The sequence below is a fragment of the Tachypleus tridentatus genome, chromosome 1 (assembly GCF_004210375.1).
Source record: "Tachypleus tridentatus isolate NWPU-2018 chromosome 1, ASM421037v1, whole genome shotgun sequence".
NCBI lineage: Eukaryota > Metazoa > Arthropoda > Merostomata > Xiphosura > Limulidae > Tachypleus > Tachypleus tridentatus.
Window position 1 is genome coordinate 20,733,557 of NC_134825.1, and position 27,341 is coordinate 20,760,897.

Below are 27,341 nucleotides of genomic sequence, written 5' to 3' on the forward strand. Positions count from 1 at the left end.
TCGTGCTCAATAATAAATTTTATAGCAAGCATCCCACTGAATGCCAGATGAAATGGGCCCTGCAGCATCTCACTCCAGTGCACCCTATGTTAAGAACATCTCAGCTTTCAGTTGACCAAGAGTGAGATTTATGCTGAAACCGTAAATAGCTGTGATAGAGGCAAAACTCTTATCTCTGACAGCTAAGGGTGACACAACAGAAAGCATTTCACACAAGATTACTTACAAGAATGACTGAAATCGAAAAAACAACAACAACAAAGCAATGTCTGATTCTAAATTTGGATGGTCCAGCTATTCAAGGCTCGAAAACGTGGTCCTTGCCAACACGTAGTTGCCTATGCCAAAGATCTGGACTACTTGCACGAGAATGCATATCCTGCTATGACTTTAGCAGATTGCAAAAAACAATCTCATAGACAAGTTCACAGATGAATTGACTATTGAGGTATCACTTGGGTGAGAGAGATATTCACAACCCTAATATAGCTAGTTTGTGTTAGGATTAGATTCAAAGTTACGACTTCAAATAGGTTGCAAAAGAGAAGAGTTCACACCAACAACTGCATCATACACTCAAATGAGTCCCCGGCCTCGAGCTAGAGCATTGTCAAAGGTAAACCAGCAGCGATCATATCCTGGCACTGTGGCACAACCACATTGGCTCCCAATGATTGGGCTACGTTGTCACTAGTACTTTTACTGTGTATTTAGTGCAGCCAACGTCAATGATGCATCTGCCCAGAGACCACTTTGGAAGGGAGAACCAAAGCATGTGCCTTGGATGTGGGAATCAAGATCACTTCAGAATGAATTTCCCGTACCCTGTTGCGTATTTAATCAGGCAAGGTAATCAGTTTTGACTGACGACACAGCATAAGCATGATGACCAGCAATAAGTTATAGCTGATGCTTCTTCAACCCGAGGAAACATTTTGCCTGAAACATATCGGGATACTGACTTGAGGATATGCAGCAATTAACTTGTACCAAAAGGTTTGGCCATCATTCCAGCTCTTTCTTGTCTAGGTGTGTGCCCATAAAGATGCAAGTGATACGGTTCCTGGTTCATACAGAAACTGTATGAAAACTAATCGATCCTGAGATGCATCAGACATTCGAAGTGAAGTAACCACTGAACATATTCTAGCAAATCGTGTTAGAGTGGATATAACTGAAGAGACATGTCTCAAATTATTATGCAGTTACGAATCTGTACACAATACTGCAGTGAATAAGAATGATAGGTTTAGAGTTGGAACAAGGGAATTGAACTTAGTCACACAATGTGGAATTTCTTAACCATCTTGCAGGAAAAAATGAAGTTCCTATTGACTCTGCAAATACCAAATGGTTTGAGACTGTCTTCAACTCATGACCACATCAATCCAGTTTCTTAAAATAAGTTAGCATTCACCGTCAGCTTTATAAAATCTCCAACATTCACAATAAAATATTTTTCTCACGATATTTCTCGCTGCTTTGAAATACTCCTACATTCTTAGTGACTGATTCATTTTGTACTGAATGATGCTTAAAAATAACTGTGTTAGTTTCACGCGCATATGCCACACCTTTAGCATACACATAATATAAAGTACACATTTCTAATAGTGACATACTCATTTTCTCATCTGTTCATACAAACTCTTCCATACAATCATTTTGTTTGTAGTTAAGCACAAAGCTACACAAATCTGTGCTCTGCCCAAGGATATTGAAACCCGGTTTCTAACAAGTCCATTGACATACTCCTGTGCCACTGAGGAGCCCATATAAAGAAAATAATTATTTAAAATATGAAGAGTAAAATGATTGACAAAACCATTTAATATACCAAATAAAATTGAACCTTTTCTGTTTCCATCAATTATTTTCCTGCTAAATCACTTATGTAATTGAAAAAAATAGCAACAAAAACTGATGAACAGTGAATATTTTGAAAAGTGGAAACAAAATTGCACTTTCATTCAAAGCCCAGTTATACAAGGGTTATTTTTCCACTCTTGTTTTGGTCAAGCTAAATTTTTTTATCAAAGAATTATAGTTCGTTTTCAACATTTAAAGAGTTCCCGTACTTGTATGTGTTGTTTGAGCAATAATAAATACATTAACACACACACAAATATAAATGATTTCCTGTAATGTGAACAGTTTTTCTTTACATAACTCTTAACTAACTGTATTCACCAACTCTGCACATTCTGTCTTCTCATATAAGAATACTGTCATTTTAAAACATGTATAATATCACATGAGATTATCAGAAAATAAAACACTCAAAAGAATTATTAAAAAGTCCTAACCTAACCACTGAAGTTGTAAAGCTGCCACTCCTCATTAAGTTCTGGGCATTTTTTAAAATTTGATATACCATTATTGTATTCCTGTATCAGAGGTCACCATTTGGAATAATTTAGGGTATATTACAGCTCTTTCTTAGCTTCTTATTGCCCACTGTGAAAGGAAGGGACGGGGGTTCGCTTTGTCTCCACTGCAAGCTTTCATGGATTTATGGAGTCTTTACCTAGTGAATACATGGTCCTCCTCAATCAAAACAATTTGGTTTCATGGAAAAGTCAATGTATAGACAGGATCTAGAAAGCAAGTGCTCTTATGAGCATTGAATCCAATTCCAGAGGTTGCCAACCAGTGAGGTCTTAAAGCTACTGGATTATTTTATGTTCACCTTCCACCTCTGCTGATCCATACATCATGTATTTCCAACCTAGGTGCTTACTGTATTGTGGATTGGAACTGCATCTTGAGTTGACAGAGTTCACTCACTAACTGCTTCTCTAACTTTGATGTTGGAGTGACTTTGTGCCTTTCTTCTCAGCTCTCCATCACAAAAAACATATCGTTTACAAGCATGTACTCAGTAGCTAGCAGCCTTCCTGCTTGAGGAAGTTCCCTGCTCTACCCCAACTACCTATTCCACATTCAGAGTCACTGTCCCATCTATACTGATGGATTTACACATTTTTTTCTTTTTTACCACCAACGAAAATAGTTATCTCATCTGTTTTGGGAATGGTTAATGGTATTTGCTTTTGCCAGCTTTGGGATCCTGTACAGAGTACCACATTTAGTCTCTGTCCCCTCGGTGATCCTTGATTGCTCTTTCCCTATACTGTCCGAGCTTCTTTACAAGATAAAAATGCAAACTGATCTCTGGTTTCTGATTACTTGACATAGTCCTTGCTCTCTATCCTGACTTATTGGCTGTAGGTTGATGTTCTACAAGGACCTTTACAGTGGCACCAATAGCCTAAGGTCGTGGAGAGAACTTTGACCACTCTTTGTGCAGACATTTAAGTCCCAGCAACATAATTTTTCCCTCTAGATCACACACTTTTCTTTTTAAAGAATGCCCTCTCAATAATAGACCCCATCCCACCAAACATTTTTGTTCCTTTGGCTGCAGGTATGTTATAATGTCATGGTCAATCCCACTAATCATTGATAAAAAATGTATTTGGTGAGTGGTGATGACTAATTGCCTTCTCTCTAGTCTTTTACTGCTAAGTTAGGGATGGCTAGTGCAGATAGCCCTTGAGTAGCTTTGCAGGAAATCCAGAACAAACCAAATCAATCGACTTAGGTGACTGTTCTTTCCCCTTGAGCATTCATAAGACTGGCTATTAAACCCACTATCCCACTCCTCTACACAAACTGATGCGACAGTTCTTTCCTTAATTGTTAATTTTAAATTACTCAGTGAACAATATTTCCAAGTCTGTCCATTTGAAAAAAACAATTCTTCTGTTAACATTTTCACAAGCTTGAACACTTTAGCGCTTGTTGTTGTAGGCCTCAAATTGCATTAATAGCTAACTTAAAACAAATAACACTACTTGTAATAAGTAGTTCAATATGCACAGTAGCATTCAATAAGCACATTAGCATATGCAGATACATACTAAATGGTTCATTTCTCTATCTTAACAGCACAGATATCCTAGTTGCTTTGTGCCATAAAATGCGAAACCCACCCATTCTATCTTGACACTTTTTTAGCTGTACCTTGAACTGTCTTTTATAAGAATAAAGTTGTTGTTAAGCACAGTGCTACACAATGGATTACCTGTGCTCTTCTCACCACAAGTATCAAAACCCAGTTCTCAGTGATGCATGCAAGTCTGGAAATTTAATTCTGAGCCACTAAAGAGCACTGAAACACTACAGCTAAAAAAGGAAGTGAATGATAATTGTGTTTCTTAAATTCATAAGAGTAAACACGAACACTCTACTGAATAAGCTCTTATGATAAAATAAAACAAAACACTTGGTATTCCAAACTCTGTTTAATCTATGTCTAAATTTTAGTTAGTGTTCCACATCGTTATTAACTTACTAAATGTAAATTCAACTCCCCCAACAAAAATTTAGGTAAGTACAAACTGAACAATATATTTCTTCAATTTGCATTAACTACAAAGCAATTTCAATATTCAAGCTTCACTTCAATTTTAAAATTAACTCAAAGTTTAAATCTTTCTCAAAATGTTTAATTCTTCACTTCATAAAATGAACTGTAAAAAGGCATAACAATGTTTACTCACATGAGTTACTTCACCATTATGTTACAATTAAAAAAAAATGAAACCAAAACTGATAAAATCCAACATCTGATTCTACTAATATGAAGAACACTTAAGAGCCATAAGGAGTCGCAGTTTGAACTGAAAGTGAAACTTACCTGTGACAAAGAAACAACTAATCCCACAAACAGTGCACGTTTTCTATAAAATATTACCATTTTAGTGCAGCCTACAGTTTGTAAGATTAATTTAATTTGGTAATAAATATTTTGTAAAGTCCAATCCATGCAATAATATCAAATTAGTTTATTTTTTCCTTGATTTTCTAGACAGAGGCATACCTCAGAATATGAGAGCTCCTGTACATTTTCCCATTAGATCTCCTTCATATTCAATTTATTATAGTGCTATGGGCCCTTATTTAGTGGGGGGATCTCCCACACTCATGGTCTATGTGAGCAGTTGCTAAACCCTAGTTTTAGGCTTAAGTTCCAGAAACACATTTCCACTTTTAACAGAAGTTTACTTGAAGATGGTATTGTGGCTACCATAAAAATAAACTTTATCATAAACTTTCATAGCTAAACAAATGATTAATTAAAATTATCGAACATATGAGATAACTAACAACGATCTGAGTATCACTGAACAAGTTCAAAACTAGCTTACTGCTTCACACTGCAATTCTATTAAATGAAATACTAACCCATGTTTGTGCTAATATGCCCATCAAGACTTCAATCAAATTTAATAGATCCTACCTTATGCTTCCTTTATCTAACATACAAGTTACAACATTGAAAACATGACATTATGGAAAAATCTCTCTAGACTTCTATATCTAAACTGGATTAAGTCTTACAAAAAACATGGAATTCTGCATCAAAGTCTTCCCTTCCAAACCAAAACATTGCCTTACATATATACTAATAAACTCAAGTTCCTGATACAGGAAAACTGTTTGGTTCTTGTAGATTTAATGGCCAGCTAGCAGCAAAGCTCATGAACAATTTATAACTATCATCTGATTCGACAGCATGATTAACTTTAAACAACACTGTTACTACTGTAAGGGAACCAAATAAGTAGGCCTGTAATCCTTACACAGCCTAATTCACCACTTAAAAAATGCGAAAGTTAATAACTCTCTTCAGCACCTCTCTATGAACTAGGAAAAGTAACATAATTTCAATATGCAGCTATTTCTGCTTACATATTTTATTGCATTGTTGACTGTGTCTATCAAAGAATCACACCATACATACTGTAAACCAAGTGGTGAACTTGTAGCTCAGGTTAAATTATGAAATTACATAATGCATAAGACCCCGACGAGCATACAGTTATTTTTATCTTACCCAAAAAAAAAAGTTTCAAATATTTACATTTTAATTACTTTTATAGTTATAAATAAGGAATGCATATTAAAAAATATAGATATAAACACACACGCACACTTACCTGGGCCTTTTTGTTCTTTTGTTGTTGTTACAAACTGTTAATAAAAATGAACCCTACTTTTTATACTAATGGCACTACTACACTATAAATCTTTGCCAAATTAAATAACACACACAAAAAATAATAATAAACACATAAAAAGTAGATAATATCCTACAACTATAATACTTTTTCTGCCTTTCTAACTATACAATAAAAGTCATTACAAATCCAATTAAGTTCTTCAGTGTGCTTCCCATAGGAACAAACTTTGAAATGAAAGCAAAATAAACAATTCTCTGTATAGAAAACAATGTAATGTCATGTAATAGATTAAAACTTTGGCTTTTTATTGGTTAAAAACATAGTTTTAAACATTGGACAGTAATATTGGCAATTTATAGAACCAAAAGGATGTGACAAGTGGGACATATTTTAGGGTTGGTTCCATAAACAAATGAAATAATGATTTGTCTCAATAATAAACATTATAAAGAGTAATTTACATTACATTCTGTACTTTGTGGACAAGTGTAAAGAAATTAATGTTAAATTGAAAGTTTTTACAATATTTTTTATATAAAATTAAGAGTGTATTGTGTGTATTTTTCTTATAGCAAAGCCACATCGGGCTATCTGCTGAGCTCAGAGGGGAATCAAACCCCTGATTTTAGAGTTGTAAATCTGCATAAAATTAAGAACTTAGTCTATTAAATATTAAAATTTAATTTATCAGCTACATGTTTATGTGAAGTTTATTGTTGGATATAAAAAACTGTTCACTTTAAGAATTTAGTAATATTTGATACTGTTGTTACTAGAGGGCTACATATTTCTGTTGCATGTTACTAATACATGCTGTGACAAATTTATTATCTTACGCATTTTAAAGTGTTATATTTATAAATGCAATTAACTTATATTGTTAAACCTGAATTGTAAAACTTCAATTGTGTGTGTGTGTGTGTGTGTAAGTGAACACTTCGTATCACCTTTATTGTTATTCAAATTGAAGTTTCTGGAAATTTTTCTCATATCATACATATAACTAATAACTAGCAAAGGCAGTATATATATTATTGGTCTGCAATAGATATTGTACTATATACCTCAGAAGCTATTTACACTTAATCAGGAACTAAGATATTTGACCAGGAACATTTACAGATTTCAAGCATTACAAACCATCTAACTTTGGCAAATTCATACCACACATTAGTACTTTTACAAAGACATAAGTTTAATGGTGAAAAACTCAAGGAGTGATCAACGAAGAACACAGAGATAGCTAGCTTCCTGTTAAATGGATTGAATCTAAGCTATAGAACTGCTCATCATGAACCCTTGATAAGATACCAAGAAAGTTCCAGACCAAATAGGGGACTTGATATTGTTTGTAAAATTCCCATACATAAATAATTTTTCTATTCACCTTTATCATAACTTGTGCCATTGTTCGAATATTAAAATATACCTTTATTAGAAAAAACTGTACATATCAATCTTGTTCACAAATTGGATACATAAACATACACTGAAATCATAATATGTAACAATGCAGAAACAAAGTTATGTAAGCTAATGTATAAGTGATAATGAGACCTGGTGATCACGAGTTAGCTGTAGAGCATCTATAGTGGCAATTTTTTTAAAGTGTAGTTATAATAGATCTGGATAAAACTATGGGAACCCATGGGGTGATGCAAGTGAATCTATCACTGATTATGTTATAACAATAAAACTAAGGAGAATAAACTGTCTCGTCAATCGAACCAATTTTTGTGGACTTTGATGAAAAAAATTGATACTTATTTAAAGCTTAAGGTTTAACTATAATAACCAATAGGGTAACACAAGTTTTATACGTATGTTTGACTTGTTTTGAATAAATTCTTTTAAAATAAGATGGATTGTGTGCTGTATGCCTGTTGTTTAATTTTATCAACAAGAAGTCACAGACACCTACTGTAAAGAATCTGGCCATATAAAAAAAACGAATTTTATTCACAAAACACAATAACAGAATGTAACTCTCTAGAATGTCGTAATGGCTAACCTACCTGTAACGAGAAGGATAATGAGCAAGTTAACAACTGCAATACTTAGATTTACAAGTATTAACATCATTATTTTTAGGAATTAATTTTATTAATGTTGATTACAAAATATGAGGTTAAATGTGTCATTTTCTTCAGGTAACATAACAGTTAAAGGGACTTCATAATGCTGTGAGAGGGCAATGTTGTAGGCTTTGTGTTATATTTATAGAAATTTGCAACGTTTAGCTGAAAGGAAACAATATGAACCTTTTTGTTTCTTTTTCTAAATACAGCTACACAATGACCTCTGCCCACCATGGGTATTGAAATTTTACTTACCCCCTATGCTACCAGAGTGGCAGGAGGGCATTGTGCACACTGACTAAATACATCAGTCCTTATGCTGGTAGTTTTTCCAAGTATGATCCAATAAGAAAGTCAGCTGGAAACAACATTTTCCTCTTAACATGATTAAGATGTGGGGAAAATGTTACATGCAGATTAGTTTCCAACCAAGTAATGCAGTTCCACTAGTTGACACTTCTAAAAATTGCTTCATCAGTTCATCTATTCATCTTGCCAAGGAATGCAATGCAAAATCATCATGCTGCATTACACGTTTTCTTCATCTTTTACATGACACAGTTACTAAGGAAATGTTCAGAAAAATGACTGAATAATTTCACGAATAGTTGAAAGTAGTAATTTCAAACATTGAACAGTATAATGTGAATGACAACATTAAAATGTTTAGTGTTTATGACATGGTGCTGTTCAGTAAATTTATGTATTTCTTTAAAAGTAAGCCTAGCTAAATATGCATTTACTAAGATGAAAAACAAGAAAAAGTGAAGAAATGAAAATTTACCAAATGTTGTACGTTACAGACATTAAATTTTTTGCACTTTAAGGCAAAATGTTATGAAAGACCACATCATGACAACTAATGATCTTTAATACCTTCTTTTTGACTAATACCTTTTAATTAAATGCATTAAATTAACAGCTAGAACAATAAAAAGTGTTTACAACCAAAGAAAAACACTTTCCATTCCCTAACATCACTTTGGTTTAATGTTAAACTCACACTTTAGTCCTTTATTAATTTCTCCTTATTACATTTTGCAGACCACTATATCATTTACAGGTATCATCAGAAGACTATATAGCAACAGACTAGTTCTAAATATCACCCATGTTATGCATAATTTCATAAGATGAAAACATTTAACTTTTGATTTCAGTATTTCTTGTTTTCTCAACGATGGAAATTAAAAGTAACAGCTGCTTCACTAGTTGCTTTAACTTAGTGCATGATTTTCCTCATCTGCACAACCACACTCCCATAACACAATCTTCATTTTTAAAGGTTCTCTTATTATTCAAAGTTTAATGAATCTCAGATCAAGGTTTACTTAAAACCACAATATTTTGAGTGGATATAAATATACACAACAATATTTGTATTTAAAGTTCAGCTGCAGGAATTCTACCTTCAGATTTCCAGTGCACTGGTACCATCTAGTGATTATACATTTTTTTACAGTAACTATTTCCTCCTTTGTTGTGAATAAGTTTAATCTCACATCTACCTGTAGGTCTATCTCACATTACATTACATTACAGAAATTATATCCTTAAAATAATGTATGAATTACAATGTCGAAAGATTAAAGAATTTTTTCTGAGCAGCTTTCAATATTTCCTAAGATTCTGTATCACTAAGTCCTTTAAGTAACTGGTCTGTGGCACTACTTGAGGAACAACTACTTTTACTTTGTGATAACTTAAATGTTTATTTTCTGAGTAAAAGTTCAAAATGCTGAAATTATGAAACCATAAAAGCACACCCAATTTCATACATAGTGCCCAAAATATAGTGCAGCAAATAAATTTTCATTTTAGCAATATTTCTTGCAAAATAAAATATGCAATGAAATATTTAGGCTAGATAAACAGACCATACAAGTTTCATAAAGCATTTATTTGGAGCCAATATTTGGTTAATTTATAAAATTTGTATTGCATGTAATTAGTTTCACTAAACTACTAACAAAAATGTAAGAAAAAAAAAAGCAACACATTTTAATACTCTTCATTTTCTAGCTTCTCACAATGACTTATACATTATCAGAAGCATGACGTCAATAACTTTCTTACAACATCTGAACCACTAGCCCTCATCTATTATGGTTCTCAAAATGAGAATTCCCAGAACAGAATCATTATGTGATCAGAAGAAGCAAGATGAACTCTGTCCAAAAGGCTGATAATGATAGCTACGAGATGATACCTGCTGCCCAATTCAGGATCACCTCTTCATTTCTAAGGCCTTTAAGAAGAATTAAAGTTATTGACTGATGTGTAAATCATGTATTGAAATCAGTTCTAAGGAGACAGATATTACAAAGTAGTTTTCTAAACAGTTGAAACAAAAGTAGTAGAGGAAAGAAAATCAACCATACATGTAAAAACATCTTGGCATGGAATGAAAAACTTTGCTCCCACAATAGTCTTTAATGTACAAAGTTGGGTAAAAATGCTACCATAGTTCTCCATCTTTCTCTTTAGAAGGAACTTCAATGACTCTTGGCTTATCAATAATACGAGCTGTCCGATTTCCCTTTTCTACTATCCCAATGATCCATGCTTGGTATCCTTCAGTTTTTTCAATGTCTTTGCAGTAAGCAGCTGCTTGTTCTCTGGGTAAGCAAATCAGAAGACCACCTGAAATAATGTAAAAACGAACATTATACCATCTGAAATAATTTAAAAAAACATTATTTGAATATATGACAATTTATTCATGATGTAATAAAAACAGTATTACTGAAAAAGTAGTAACCTTGTTCTGCCAAATGGATATCTTAATAAAAATTATCTCAGGTTAAAAAACACAAACCTGAAAATCAAAGTGATGAGGTAAAACTAGATCGTTATACATGAACAAAACATAACTTTTCAAAATTTCTACAAGGAGTAAATGTTACATACAAGATCTAGCAAGATATGCACTATCTACTTGTGTTATTATTAATAACATGATATTTGATTCCAAAATTCATTTTAAAAACTAGGCTTGCACATATCATTAGGCGTGTCATCGCATTATGTCTAGTAACAGTATTCGAAACCTAGCTATCATTTCAACAACTACGGATAGTTTGCACAAAGGCATGGTGTGTTTGATATAAAACACTTGTTTTAATTCCAATGTAAATTACAAATTTATCAATACAATGAAATTTACATTCAGAGACATTTAGTGGTTCCCATGTTTTATGTTTAAAGTGCCTAATGTTTACGAGTCAATTTTATTAATGCAAAGTTAAAAGGATAAGGACAATGGACCAGAAGAGGTTACAAAAGTACAATATTTTAAATACAAAACATTGATAGGAATGCTAAATGGTAAAGAGTATTTTTATCCTTCAGATCAATTCAACATATTTTGAAATTTCACTGTTTAAATGTTATTGTTTAAGATAATATTCAGAAAGAGAAATTATGCTTCAAATTCAATGTTAAAACTTTCTAAACATACACAGTCCATCATAAATGCCTTTCAAGTATGTTTATATGTTATTTGAAAATTATTAAACAGCCTGTCAAAAAAATATAAATGAATTAGTAACTGTAAATTATGTTGTTTTGAGTAAACTAAACAAAAGATAAAAGGTAAGTAATGCTAACATTTTCCTTACTTGAAAAATGTATTTCACACAGATACCTCTCGCACAAAGAGCTATCTTTTTTATGCATCCGTGTTAGAGATTTCCAAGCCACTAGCCTTTAGGCAACTCTCAAGTTTTCTTGTGAATATCACTACTAAATTATGACATTATTATGTAGCTAAAGCTCTATCAATAGAAAGGTAACACAATATTCCTCCATGTTAATTCCTTCTGCGCTTTTACCAAACAAGACTCGTGTGATGGGTACAGGTAGAGTAAGAACCTGGCAATTTGAGTACTTACACACATAAGGTTGGAGAGCCAATATTTGTATTTTGGTTGAGGTTTATTCAAACCATACCTAGTGCAAACCCCATCTCTAGTGCAAGATATTACTGGACAGACACTAGCTGCAGAAGAAGGACAAAGAAACTGTTAGTGCATGCTTGTATTAGTTCTACTGTTAAACTTTGGATCAACACAAGCTGCTGGAAAAGTGAACAGCATTCATGCTACAGTGTGGGTGCGTGCGTGCACAATGTTGATGCATACTTGCCTCAACTATATCATTAGACTGACACCAGTTGCAGAAAGAGGGCACAGAAATTCATGTCTGTGTGTGTATGTTTTCATACAGCAAAGCCACATGGGGTTATCTACTGAGTGCACCAAGGAATATCGAATCCGATTTTAGCATTGTAAATCTGTAGACTTACTGCTGTACTAACAGGGAACAATTCACATCATAAAGAAGACAAGTGTAGGAGGAAGGGATGTGTACACTGCATGTGTGTTAATCTCAATTACACCGAATAGAAATGAACAAAAGAGGAGGGTATGGGATAGTGGTGCATACCCTCAACACAACTGGACAATAACATGTTTAATTTACCTATACTGGAAAGTTAAGAGCTGCAGGAAAAGGGCAGTCTTGTAATGTGCATGCCTCAACTGATGCAGACCACAGGAGGATGACACAGTATCATATGAAGGGCTTTTTACATGATTTTGGTATAATTATCTGAAGAGTGACCCACACTACATTGACAGTGTCATTACCATCCCACTATCCACTGATTGGTACCATTTGTTCCAGACTTAGCAGTTAGGTTCCAGCCAATCAGAGTTCTCCATGGTTCATCACTCCAGAAACTAGAAACTAATAAGTGGCAAGGGTTTCTATGTTCCACTTGAAAAAAAGAAAAAGAAAGGGGTGAAATTCATACTGGGGAAATGAAAAAAATTTCTAGATCCCCATCAGCCCCATTTCATCTGGAAAGGTTTTCTGACTACAGAGGGTACCACAGGTGATTGAAGAAACCTAGTGTGAAAAGTAAGCAAAATTGAGCCAGGAAAGCAAGCAGAACAACCACTGGTGCTAGTTGTTTTTTGTGATAGTTTATGGAATAGGTAGAGTCAAAATCAAACAAATGTCATATATCAGAATATACCATGAAGAGACCTTAACTAGTCTTGCAGAACATTCTATCTCCACAATGAGCATGAGGAACAGATGGTAGGAGCACTTTCCATTATCCTAGGGTGATGCAGAAGTCTGGGAAATAAATGTACCCTGGAAGGCAACACCAACCTCCTAGTGGGATTCTGTAAATAAATGCTACAAACCAAAGAAGAAATGTGGGATTAGTGTCAACAGACAAGACAGCCAGACTGTGAATAGAATGGACAAACTGCCAGTTTAATATATCTTGTCCAGTGATCATTAAAAATGGAGAGGGAATAAGAGAAGTGACAATCTTGATGGGATGAGATGCACACAACATGCGAGCAACTACACTATAAGTAGACAATGCCTAAAAAATTGGCAAACCCTATCTGTAAAGTAGGAGATTTATCCTTGGAAGAAAAGGAATCACAGGAAATGAAATGTTAAAGACAGAAACCCTAAAAGTGAAAAGCACAAGTCAAGTAGCAAATAATGGCACAAACAGAGCACAATAGTGTTTATATCCAAATAATCATAAAAGATTGAAACAGAAGAGAGGGAGGGCTTTCCTCCCATGCAGGTGAAGACTTTACAAGAGAGAACCAGTCTGGGAAAATAAGAATATAAACACAAAGGAAAGTTGAAAATTAATTCTTAGCTTAAAGATCTTAATGACTGCAACCACAGGTGAAAAGAGGAATGTTTCTGAAGAGAAAAGTGGTAGAAACTGCAGGTTGGCAATGACACAAAAGGGCACAAATAAGAGGATGCAGAATAATACTGAGGTCCCAGCAGAGTATGGGAATAGGGCATGTGTGTCTGTGACAAATAAGGACAAGAATAAGGATGAGAGAACAGGAACTGAAACACTTAGCAGTATTCAATAACTCAATATACTGAAGACAAAGCTGCACATTAACTATCAATTATGAAAACAACTGAACCCACTCAAACAGTCAGGTAAATGGAAAGGAGATATCCCATAGCAACATAATCAGGAGGATGGATCACTGTTAAAAGTCATACCCCTCATGTGGGTAGATGGCCCATGTAAATGGATGCCTAGAATGTGTAAAGAAAATAACTGAAAGTAATTCTACAGGTGATCAAGTAGAAGGACAAGATTCCTTAATGGAAAGGAGACAGGAAATGGTGGAGCAAGAGTATAATTGACAGGGAAAGAGGGGGGGGGGTTGTTATGTAGCACAGAAGATGGAACCCAGGCTAAACCAGCAAGAGGGGTTCACCACCAAGTAGATATAACAAGACCTTCTGTAATAGAGGCTAGAACCAGAGGTAAAACATGGAAAGGTTGGTGAACTTTAAGAAAAGTATAAGATCAGAACTAGCAGAAGGTAACAACAGTAAGTGATGGATAACAGATGATCAGAAGAGAAACAGCACAAAATTGAGAGGGTTGATAAGACAACAATGAGAAGTGTCCCTAACAGAGTACCTGCAATGGAAATATGGGGGGAGAAAACCATATACGAGCAGAATATAATCCAGCCAAAAGATGCAGTCCTCAACCAAATACTTAATACCTGATACATAGCAAGTGAGAAAAACGACTGAGAAATGGCCAAATAAGAAAGATCCAGTGTATGAAAGCAAGGAGTACTCAGATTGGATTCCCCAATATTGGTTAATTTTGGAAAAACCAAAGTTTTCAGAATGAAACATAAAATAAATCACTAAGAGCACCTCACAAATGAATATCAAAAATTTTTTTTTTTCATTTTCTGTACTATATTACTAACTTATTCACATAGAGTACAATGAAATGTTAAAAATTAACAAATGGAAATACGTAGATACCTCTCAAGTGACTCTTAGTAAAAAATCTTCTGTTTCATAATTTTCTTATATTTGCAATTTCAAGTCTATCTTTTCACTTGTTTATTTTTCATTTCAAATTATTTGTTTATCATTTTTGCTAATACAGTAAATGATACCCAGGGGGCTTTACAGAGGTATTTTGACAGACTTCCCACAGAGACAAGTTGCTGAAACAAGATGGAGCTCATATATGCCATCTTGTTATAATCTTTCAAAATCGTGATAAGAAATTAAACTTGTAAAATCATTAAACCATTCAGATATGATCTTTAAAATAAAATAATACACAGTACAAGACCTACAATTTCATTATATCTCTAACTATAGCATATCCAGATAAGAAACCACAGTACATACTATAGTCAATCAAGTAGAAAACAATATGAATGACAGTTATATGTACACCTTAAGGAAAACAGCATGCCAATTTCAAATCAACTCTTTCCACATGGGCTCAGTCAAAGTGACCAACCACATGACCACTTTATACTCATTTAGTCATTATATTTTTCATTCTACTACTATTTAATACAATAAGTGTATCTTTACAAAATATGACAGACTTTCAGTAAACATTACAAGTTTGTTTTACGTAAGTATTATTATTATTATGTTTTAACTAATCTGAGTTCAAAATTATTTTCATGTTGATAATTAAGTTTAATTTGTGCAACCTCTAGAACCTCCTGAACACATTTCAAATGTTTATGATATGGTTGTGTCCGTGAAACAATGAAGTATCTGAATATCAGTAAACCTTCTGAGCAACTGAGATTTAGTGTTAGTATTGGTGTAAAAGCATACAAGTGCCTATGAACATGCTGCTTTTTCCAGTACCCTGCTTAAATAGTTAGTAATAAATCTGTAGTTTCCAGTAATATAAATACAGTCTCTCTTGATTGAATTAGTATATTTGACTCAGCCTTCTTGTTTATTTTAGAAACAAAATGTTCTGAATGTTCTACATTTTATTCTTATTTTCGTATTGGTTCTTTACTGAAACATTTTCATATAAATATTCCTTGATCTATACACTCGTATGTAAAGATGTTCTTTTCCATGTGTTAACATCACTTTAATTGATTGATTGATTTAGTGTTTTATGGCACAAAGCAGCTAGGCTGTCTGCACCAAACTTCCAGTAAAAAGATAAAAATAAATTAAATGTAGTAAAATACATAGAAGGGAATGAAGGTAAAACAAAACATCATTGAAAAACAGAAAAAGTATAAAACCAATGTTGACACCTAGTCTCCAATGTTAAGATAGAAAGAAGAGTAAAAGAAGTTGTAAAGGACTCTCTCTAGCATAATGGTAATGATCATAACCTGTTAGGAAGACTAACAAGTAAGTTCAAGAACCACCGACAGTCACCTGAAGTTGGTCTTTCCAGTCCTGGTTCTGGGTTATGTGTCATTATGGCCAGTACTAAAAGGTTAAATAATAAAAGTGTTAAATGACATGCAGCAAAAGTGTAATAACAACTCGCCAAAACGACTAACTACTGGGTAGTTCAAACAGCAGTGTCAGTCACCTGAAGTTGGCCTTTCCAGTCCTGGTGTCAAGTTATTTAATGTTCTGGCCATTTTACAATGTCAAACTGAACTAGAGAGATTGAGACTGAAAAAGGAACCACAATTAAAAAAGGTGTAATGAATAAATATCCAACACTTAAATGAGATTAAAAAGATTAATGGCCATTAAAAAACTAAAAGCTTTATCAAGATGGACAGTGTCACCATCACCAATAACACTGTCCAATGTTACAGACAAACCCTGGGATAGAACATGTTTAAAATAGTGCTGTCGTTGAGAGTCATAATGATGGCAAAAAAGTAAAATGTGGCTTATAGTGATTTGAGTGTTGCACAAACTACACACTGGTGCATCAATTCCAGATAAAAGAAAGCAATGAGTTAAAAAACTGTGACCAATGTGTAGTCTAGTTAGAACAACTTCCTCCTTCTGAACTTTACAGAAGCTAGATGGCCAAAGCCCAATATGAAGTTTTATTTGAAAAAGCTTGTTGTCATGTTGCTCACTCAAGTGGACTGCCAGCTGGCACGGAGCCAAGCCTTGAATACAGGACCATAGCCCATGTACGGAATAGGCACAGTGGTGATAGTGCCAGAGCAGATAGATTTAGCTGCCATGTCTGCAAGTGCATTCCCATGAATACCAACGTGGCCTGGTATCCAGAAAAAACTGGATAGAAGTAGATGTTAATGAAAAATAGGCCAGTCAGTTTTGAATATCAGCGAGAACAGGGTGTGAACCAATGTGAAGTGATTCCAAGGCCAGCAGAGAACTAAGAGAGTCAGTATAAATAGTGCAGTCGGAGTACTGCTCAGCTTCAATATGATCCAGGGCAAGAGATATGGCATACAGTTCGGCAGTGAACACAGAAGCTGCAGAGGGGATTCTGCTTGCAACCACCAAACTGCAACAAACCATGGCAGAGCCCACAGAGTCACATGATTTTGAAATATCCGTATAAATTGGAATAGAAAGGTTGTTCGAAAGATGTTCAGTAAATAGAAGACGGTACTTCCAATCGGGAGTATCTGCCTTTTTCAGATGACTTAAAGAAAGGTCACATTTGGGGGCTGTAATAAGCCATGGGGGGTGGGGATGAGCTGACCAGTGGATTCTGCTATGTTTTCCAAGGACAAACCCAATTCATCCAATTGCGCCTGGATGCAAAGGCCAAAAGGAGCAATGGCAGATTGTCTGTTTTGAAAAGGTAAGGCCCACTGAGGAAGGAAAACACATCCCCAAGTGGGATACTTTGATAATGAGTGAAGGTTTGAAGAATACAGTAAAGACAGTTGCAAACAGCGAAGGTGCAAAGAAGGTTCGTGAGATTCCACATATAAGCTCTGAACTGGGGAGGTGCGGAAAGCCCCAGTGCACAGTCAAAGTTCTTGATGATGAATGGGGTCCAGCATCTTTAAGGCAGAGCCATAGACCATTGATCCATAGTCGAGTTTTGAACGAATAAGAGCATGATATATCTTTAACATAGAACATTGGTCTGCTCCCCAACTGGCAGTAGAGAGGACGCTGAGGATGTTCAGTGCTCTTGTGCATTTGACCCGTAGCTGCTTTAAGTGTGGTATAAAGGTCAGCTTACGGTCAAAGATAAGCCCCAAGAACTTGGCCTCAGGGACCACTGGCAGCGAAACATCACCGATACAGAGTTCAGGATCAGAGTGGATACCCCATTGGCAGCAAAAGTGCATGCAAATGGTTTTAGAAAGAGAAAAATTAAAGCCATTCACTGCAGTTCACTTCAGTACACGATTGAGGGCAGTTTGTAGTTGCAGCTCAATATGTCTCATGTTCAACGACTGGCACGAGATGTGAAAGTCGTCAACATAGAGCCTGCTTGCAACAGTGAGAGGGAGTTGTTCAGTGATGACATTTATCTTTATACTGAAAATGTGTGACACTCAAAACACAGCCCTAAGGGACCCCAAGTTCCTGTACAAAAGAACGGGAAAGTGTTGAACCCACACGAACTTGGAATCTCCTGTCCATTAAAATGTTTTTAATAAACAAAGGTAAATGGCCATGTAACCCATATGTATGGAGGTCTCACAAAACGCCATACCTCCATGTTGTGTCATAAGCCATTTCAATGTCAAAGAATATTGAAACAAGATGTTGATGTTTGATAAAGGCTTCTCTAATTTATGTTTCAAGTCGAATTAGGTGGTCCGTGGTCGAATGCTGTCGTCGGAACCCACACTGGGTGGGCGAGAGGAGGTTGTTTGATTTGAGGAACCAAACAAGACAAGCATTAACCATCCTCTCTAAGGTCTTACAGAGACAGCTCGTCAAAGCAATTGGACGGTAGTGTGAAGGAATCTTGGGATCTTTCCCAGGTTTAGAGAAAGGTAAGATAATAGCCTGGCACCAGGAAAAACATTCTCCTGCCAGATCCAGTTAAAAACAATTAGAAGAATATCAAGAGCAGCAGGAGAGATAGCGAGAATGTCATAGTGTACATCATCAGGTCCAACAGATGTACTGCCAGACCGATGAAGGGCCATTTTCAGTTCCACCATTGTAAAGGGACAATTATAGTCAGAAAGACACTCAGTTTGAAAGGAAAGAGGTGAACGCTCTGCCCGAATCTTGATGGCCAAGAAGGTGGAGGAACAAGCAGAAGTGCTAGATACCCAGCAAAAACTTTCACCTAGAGTATCAGCGATTCTCTGGACATCAGCTACCTCTTGGCCATCAGAGAGTAAGATGGAGAGGGGGACAGAATTGTAGTGCCCACAGACCTTTCGAATCTTGTCCCATATGACCTTGGAACTGGTGGTAGAAGATATGCTAGTTGTGAACTTAATCCAAGATTCCTTCTGGCTTTGACGTCTTACCCACCAAGCATGTGCACGGGCCTGTTAGAAAGCGATGTGGTTTGAAAGTGTGGGATATCTACGTAAAGTATCCCAGGCCCATTTTTGAGCCTTCCGTGCCAAGTGGCAAGCATGATTCCACCATGGACAAGGATATCGTGGAAAACATGTCGAGGTTTTAGGAATACACTGAGCAGCTGCTTGTATAATACAATCAGTTACCTCTGCCACAAAATCGTCTATTGATGGCTGATTCACGCATGGCAGGATCAAGTTCTGCGAGAGCAGTGAAAGTGGACCAGCCTGCCTGATCCAGCTTCCACCGGGGCACATGGTAGGGTGGCATCGACCACGGCCAGTCTCTCTCAAAAGTATAGGAAAATGATCACTGCTTAGTGGATTATTGTCAACCCTCCATGAAAAATGGGAAAATAATGAAGGGGAGCAAACCAAGAGATCAATAGCAGTAAAGGACTGACTAGGTGCATGAAAATAAGTGGAAGAGCCAGTATTGAAAAGAGAAAGATTGTGATCAGAGAGCATACGCTCTACAGAGCGACCCCTCCTATCAATTACAGCACTTCCCTAGAGGGGATCATGTCCATTAAAGTCCCCCCAGGATTAGAAATGGAAACGGCAACTGTTCAATGAGAGCATCAAGGTCTGATTGATCATATGTCTCTCCACAGGACATGTAGAGAACAAACAGTGATGGTATGACCCAAGGAAACACGGATAGCTACGCCTCCGAGGGTGTGTTGAGTGACAAAGACAGGGTGGGCATATACTGATCAACCAATAGTGCCACCTCTCCATGTACTCATCCATCACACAGCCTATCATTCTGTACAGAGAAAACTGCCATATGGTGAGTGTATCAGCAGGTTTTAGAAATGTTTCTTGTAAAAAAAGACATACAGGATAGTAGGAAGCAATCAGTGTTTTGATATCATCCAGATTAGAACGTAAACCTCGACAGTTTCATTGTACCAAGGTGGCCGTTTTTAATTACGGTAGGTGAAGTGGCTGGAGAACCCTTCTGTTTATGACCACGTCTTTGTTTCTTACTGTCCTTATTTGGAGGAGGTCTATCGACCTCCATGGATCCTGCCCTGAGTCGATGGAGCAGGTCTTTGTTCTTGGAAGGGGATTCCACTGACTGAGGATGCGAACAAATGATTGTTTTGCATCGTGGGGTTGGAGAAAAAGATTTATCAGAAGAAATGCCTGTATTTGAAACTGAAGGATGTGGATCTTGAGATTTGTTGGACTGTATGGGAGGAACAGAGATGGGTGTAGAAATCGATTCATCAACCTTTTTAACCATGGAGGTCAAAAAGGCTTTTCATTTGTTTTGAAAACGATTCTCTTGGAGGTATAGAGAGATCTGTCTGCACTCCCACTGTAGTTGTGGAACGAAGTGCAGCAGCATATGTCCAAGATGAAGTGGAGGACAGCAATTTCTGAGCCTCAGGATAATTAATGTTATGGGTTGTTTTCAAATGTTGCACCTCTTTTTCCTCCAACAATTTTGGGCAAGAATGAAAGTAGGAAGGGTGGGAACCATTGCAGTTGACACAATGTGGGTCCGAGTGACACTCATAGGCATCGTGGTCCTTGCCACCACAATGAGCACGTCAGGGAACCACGACAGGATGTCTTTGAGTGGCCGAACCTCTGACATTGGAAACATCAAAGAGGGTTTGGAATGTACGGCCATACCCTGCAAATTAGATAACCTGCCTTGATGGTGGCAGGTGCACGTGGTGATGTAAATGTCAAAACGAGGATATCTGTCGGCAGTGTAACTCCGTCTTTGCGAGTGGAGACCAGCGAGAATCTCTGACTCAGGGACGTTCAAGTCCCTCTCAACTATAACTCTTCGTGATGAATTCAAGGTAGCATGAGGGGTAACCTCAATAGGTACATCCCCAATTGCCTTTGAATTCAAGAGGAGTTCACTGTTGGGATGTGGATGTTTCAACCAATATGTCTCCAGATCGAAGCTTTTTTACTGACTTTGGAGAGCCAGCAAGTCCCTCTGGTCCCTTCTGAATAAAAAAGGGGGACATTTGCCCTAAAGGTTTTTCTGAAAGAGAATGTAATATAAGAAAATGGGGTACAGGTGTTACAGATGTTGAAGATTGCTGCTCACAGTCTTCAAGATGTGGTCATTTACCTATTGACTGTTTTCACTATTTTATTTAATTTTTTTATTGAAGGATCCATAGGAAAAAAGGAAAATTTCAGTGCACACTGACCCCACCCACCATGAAGCCCTACGAGGGGATGCACTACAATGTCATGCAAGGACATTGCAGCAACATCAGGGTTTCGTGAGCACTATACCCAAACACCAGCATCAGACACAACGTTCACAACACCCGTTGAGAACTTCCAACGCTGGCACTTGGTTGACTCTAGCTGAAGTGGACCAGGGGACGCCACCCAAAGGCCACCCATCTACAGGAATTAAAACCAAAGTGGTGTGTTAGGTTGGACCCCTAAACCACCAGGATCCTCTCCTCCCCTACACGGGTCGCCACGCACGCAAACACGCGGGTGGATGTTTAGATCCCAGAGGAGGTAAACTGAAAGAACAGAACCTTCCCTGGGAGGTCCCCTCACCATGAACAGAAATCCACACCAAGAGGAACATCACTTTAAAGACTGATTTCATCAACTTTTATGAGCCATTCCACCTTTCTCAAATTATGTAAACATTCCCTGAATAGCAAAACTGCTAGCTGTGTATAATTTTTCAAAATTTACCTTAATGTAAACGAGTATAAAAATAGCAAGTTCAATAAACAATTATACTCATCTATTATAAAACAGAGTGCAAATCTTAATCTGAGCACTAGTATACCAGTAATTTATAAAATACATTAATATTTTTGGTTTCCATACATTACATGTGTGTGTCTACACACTCACACACATTTATTATTACCATTTTCAAATATAAATTTAAATGCCAGTTTTCTTAACACTCATACGAAAAGTGGGGCCTAATAGGCCCCAGAGCAACTTGAAAGGTTATTAATATTAGGCTAATAATTTTGTATTTAAATGAAATTGCCATTTAAATCCATTAATGAATGGATTAACGAGATTCCCACTGTCCCTATCTACTATCTAGCAAAACCACAGCCAGGGGAACTGGCTTGGAGAACTAGAAACGCCTTTTCAGAGGAGTGTTAAAACATAATATTAAATCAGAAGCAAACAGTTTCTCACTATCAGAAATCTGAGCTTCTAATTCATAAGAAACTACAGACATTGTAATGTGAGCATCAGAAACTGAAACATGACCAAAACTAGAAAGCAATGTACCACGCACACATAAAATCAATATTAAGCCTCTTTTTCTGAAATATATAATTTAAAATTAAGAAATTAACTTATGCATAATACTACAATTTGGTACCAAAGTTATTGACATACATTTATAAAACAACAGTTAAATTTTTAATACAAGTCCACAGACATGATAAGCAGTGTTCCCTCTAACTTGCACTGCCACACAACAACCAATCAAATGCCTTTCACACCTTCAGTGATGATGAAGTCTCAACACACTGACGACTCCTAGTGACCATGACAGCCGATAGGCCTAGAGCCCAAATAACCAACCGACAGCATCACAAATTAGCCTAATGATACACTAATCAATATAATTGTTGCTCATAGGAAATCAAAATAATCACAGTTTACAACACTTAAAATTGCATTCAAGAGAAAAGCTCACTGATAAGTTTTTATTAGATGAATATGAAATATAACAACAAAAAATAGTATTATTCAGAAAAATAAAAAAGTTTAACATAACTCATTTGTACCTGATGTTTCTGCAGAATGTCCTTGAAGTAGTTGGAACATGTTACCACATGCTTTAGCAACTGCTGCCATCTTAGCAATGATGGGAAGGTTGTGGATCACAAAAGAAACTTCATTTTTCTGCACCTTAGCAAGATTCTGTGCATGACCTAGCAGACCAAAACCAGTGACATCTGTTGCACCATGAGCATTATACTTGTGCATGAGCCTAGCACCTGGAAGTCAAACACAAATTAGTAAAATTAATTACACAAAAATACTTATATAGTAATGGAAAAACTGAATGGAAGGAGTATCAGATGCACATGTTAAGGTATCCCCTCTATGAAATGAGCTGCTTCAATCAGATAGGGCCACACCAACATGATGTCTGTACAAGTACAGATAGCCATGGTATAATAAGCAATTGCAATTGATTCTATCATGATTCCAGAACAAAAATGCCAAAGGCGAAATTACTGGTCCAAGCTACAATATGAGATATGTTTCAGGGAGGACTAAATGGAAACTGAAGAGGGTAAGTGAAACTAGTGCTTCTGATGGCACATGTATCACTAACAGATACAATGATTTTTAGCCATCATACCATTACTTCAGGAATAAGATCTGTTGGCAGGAATCACAGGTGCAATTACAGTAATTACCTATTTTACTGGGTGGATATGTCAGAGGCCCCAAAGTCTAATGATGGTCCCCATAATAGTTAACAGTTATTAACCTGTTGACTGCCAAGTATTTCAGCTGCTACAATACAACTCTAATGCTTCTTCATTTTGTAACTTTTTTCGTGATGCCATTTTGGATCGAAAGTGAAACAATGTGCAAGTAGGTGAAATGCATGTATTGTGCTGACATCTAGCATTGAAGTTAGGTATTATTGAGAACGAATTAACTCGTCCGTAGCACTGTGTTACCGATCTGCTTGGACGAGTTATCTCGTCTATGGCACTGAACAGGTTAAGGATCCCCATTTAATTTTTTCCCACAGATCCCACGAGGTATAGTTGTAATACTCACAAGGATACTCATTCCAGCAGCAGAGATATCCCAAAGATCCAGAAAATGTGGCAAAATAACTGGTATTACATGTGCAATCACAGTCCTTATATGAATATTATCTAGTCTTATGCATAAATGATTAGGTTCAGTCATAACCAAAAAAAAACTGGTTGAAGTGAAAGTACTACAGGATACCTGGAACAATATTTCATAATACACTGTTAAAGTTACAGAAGCAAAATAAAGATATACTGTTGTGTTTCCAGTAAGAAACAAATTATTCACTTCTTTTGTATTTTCTGTACAAAGTATTGTACTGATGATAAAATGACCATTCATTTGCAATTAACAATTGCTTGTGACCCATCTAAGTTCATCATTTGTGCATTTCCTTGCATATTTTCAATACTGTATATATATACACACACACACACACAATAAAAACACCACACTCAGAACACAAATAATTTAACACTCAATATATTGACAGTGCAAGATTTTGGGGTTCCAAAATTCCCTTGGCAATATGGGCATCAAGCTTGCTAGAACTAACAAGAATTCAGGCACTAAGCTTTAAAAAGCAACTTATAATGTTCGATAGTTATTTTCCAAAATGTTAACAACTTTTAAAAATTTATGTCTCATTACCACTGTCATTACTTTGATACAATTTTTTTTAAAATAACTCTTCATATGAGTGATGTTAAAAAGAAACCAAAACAAATGTAAATCCAGTTGTGTGGTAAATATGTAAGGACATAACTGTAAACAGTTTCCACTGCTTTCATTAACAGCATCTTCAGAAGAGTAGAATTTAATCTAGACCAAAAGAATATATTATGTGTATGTATCCAGTTAAGCAGAGCCTTTCCTTCCTGAAAGATATAGCAAGTGATCAATAATCAAACATCATGTTATATTGTACACTTATATGATTTGATGATACCCAACTCCTCTATTTGTCCTCCATGTTACAGTTTTACTTACAAATACTGCGGTTTATCCTTTATCAGCACACCTTTTAAAAGTTATGTCGTAGAACACCTGGGGTCCAATTGGACACAAAGCACAAAATTACTATCACAGTAAGCTCTGGATTGAAATATCAAAAAGCAAATTGTATTACAACTTTTTTTAGAGTTATCATGCACCATGAAAAAGATAAAAAAATATGTACTCTACAGAAAATATGATGACAAATCAAGAAAATACAATGTTCCTTAAAATAAGTGGTATTTACTCTCTCAACACACCTAAAAACAACAAGATAAACAAGGTGTAAATTTTACACAAGAGAAACACCAAAATATAATTTACTAAAAATTCCTAAGTATTGAATATCATTAAAATGGTCTCCAGGATAAAATATGTTTATGACAATGACTTCCATAAACCATCGATATTATAACAAGTATTTTGATGCACATAACAGTTATATTTGTTTTAAAACTGCCAGTTCTGTGTGTGTTTGAAAGACAAGCTTACAGAGTTATAAATTTCTAAAACTACAAAGCACAAACTGTTACAGTAAAATGAAGATAACTTACCTTTATCCACTACACAGTACTAATAAATTATGAATATTTCCACACGTATTCCAATAAAACTAAATTATCAAGGAATTTGAAAGTTATATTAACCACAAAATTCATCAATGTGACATAAAACATTCTTTGTTCGCTATACCACATCTCTTCACATTTGTTATATAATAGTTAATATATAAATTGAATGAGACTTACTTGTTCTATTCAACCTTGCCATGCTGTCCATAGCTCGTTGGTAAGCTTTCCGTGTATCATCTTCACTTACCACAGAGTTTGATTCTATTCCACCTGTCCTGTTGTTCAAGCCACTGGTAAGCATTAACAGCTACCTGAGTGCCCAAGGGCTTGGTAAGCACAAGTACGTCTCCAATTACTGCATCATTAGGGCTATGAAAAAAAATATTTATGCACAAAAAATGCAAACACTTAATTACAGAATACACAAATTAAGTAGTTGTTATTTATATTTTTTGTTAATAAAAAAGGGAAGATATTAATGAAAAGTGGTTATTGTAAACCTAACTAGCAGGCAAAAGCACATAACTGGTATATGGTAGCATTGTAAAGCAGTTTTAAGCTAATGCCAAGGTATACAACATTGAAATGCATCTACTATTACTGCTACAGCATCTGAAAAGAAACACTGTTTCACTGGATGCAGGACAGAAATGCAGGCTGACTGAACAATTAATATGGACATTTCTTCTGGCCAACTTGTTATGTTATGACCATGTCCAATATTGGAACACATAGTGAATACCCAAGTATAATTTCCTGATAAAGACTGACAAAAGACCCAAGATTCACAACAAAAAAGAAAATTTAACAAAGTAAATGTTGATGTAATTTATATAATCACAGCATGGACTAATTGGTTTCTTTTTCACACACTTTACAACCGAGTAGTACATCTTACAAAAATAGTTAATGTCTACAATACTTTGGGAGAAGTGAAATGAAATACATGCAACATTTAGTATTTTATCTATGTCTGTGCTTTTAAAACACATGATATTTAATTGCATTCAAACACTGAATTTGAACACATTTTCCTCAAGTGATGTACAAAATGTTTTTATCACAAGTTACTTTTCTAATTGTTGTTAATTTTTCAACATTAAGTAAGAGTAATTCTGAATCGAACATTTTACATGATAAATGGGCTAAATGCCCAGGTTCAGATAGATTCAATCCTAATTCTAATCTACTGCCTAAAGAGAGGTTAACCTATTAGCAGGACAAGCCACCATGTTGAGATGGCTCTCACTATTAGAATACCCCTATAATGCAAGAGCATGTTTAGAACAAACATGTAAACCTTAGGCCTAATCTATATTCCAGCACACTTTTTCGCAAGATCCAAACATGCAAAGACAACTCTGCTGACACACATTCTTTTACAAAGCTATATATTACATTCATATATATAAATATGCATTTATAAATACTTGAGAGAGAGAAAAATATTGAAAATATCACAACTAACTGAGACATTATAAGAGTGGTATCTGGGAATATGACAGTTGCTTAATTTTTTTTCATATAAAATATAGCACCTTAACAACTGATGTAACACCAAATTCCATTACTGATTATAAAAAAATT

At 35.6% G+C, this 27,341-nt stretch overlaps 1 protein-coding gene across 1 annotated transcript; it reads right to left on the bottom strand.

The window, feature by feature from the left end:
- Positions 1–9,988: 9,988 nt before the first annotated feature.
- On the bottom strand, positions 9,989–26,128 carry LOC143244274 (inactive selenide, water dikinase-like protein). Its single transcript, XM_076488634.1, has 3 exons — positions 25,932–26,128; positions 23,193–23,405; positions 9,989–10,750 (listed from the first exon to the last, which is right to left on the bottom strand). The coding sequence occupies exons 1-3, from the start codon at positions 26,053–26,055 to the stop codon at positions 10,566–10,568; spliced, it is 522 nt and encodes a 173-aa protein (XP_076344749.1). The 5' UTR covers positions 26,056–26,128; the 3' UTR covers positions 9,989–10,565.
- Positions 26,129–27,341: the final 1,213 nt, after the last annotated feature.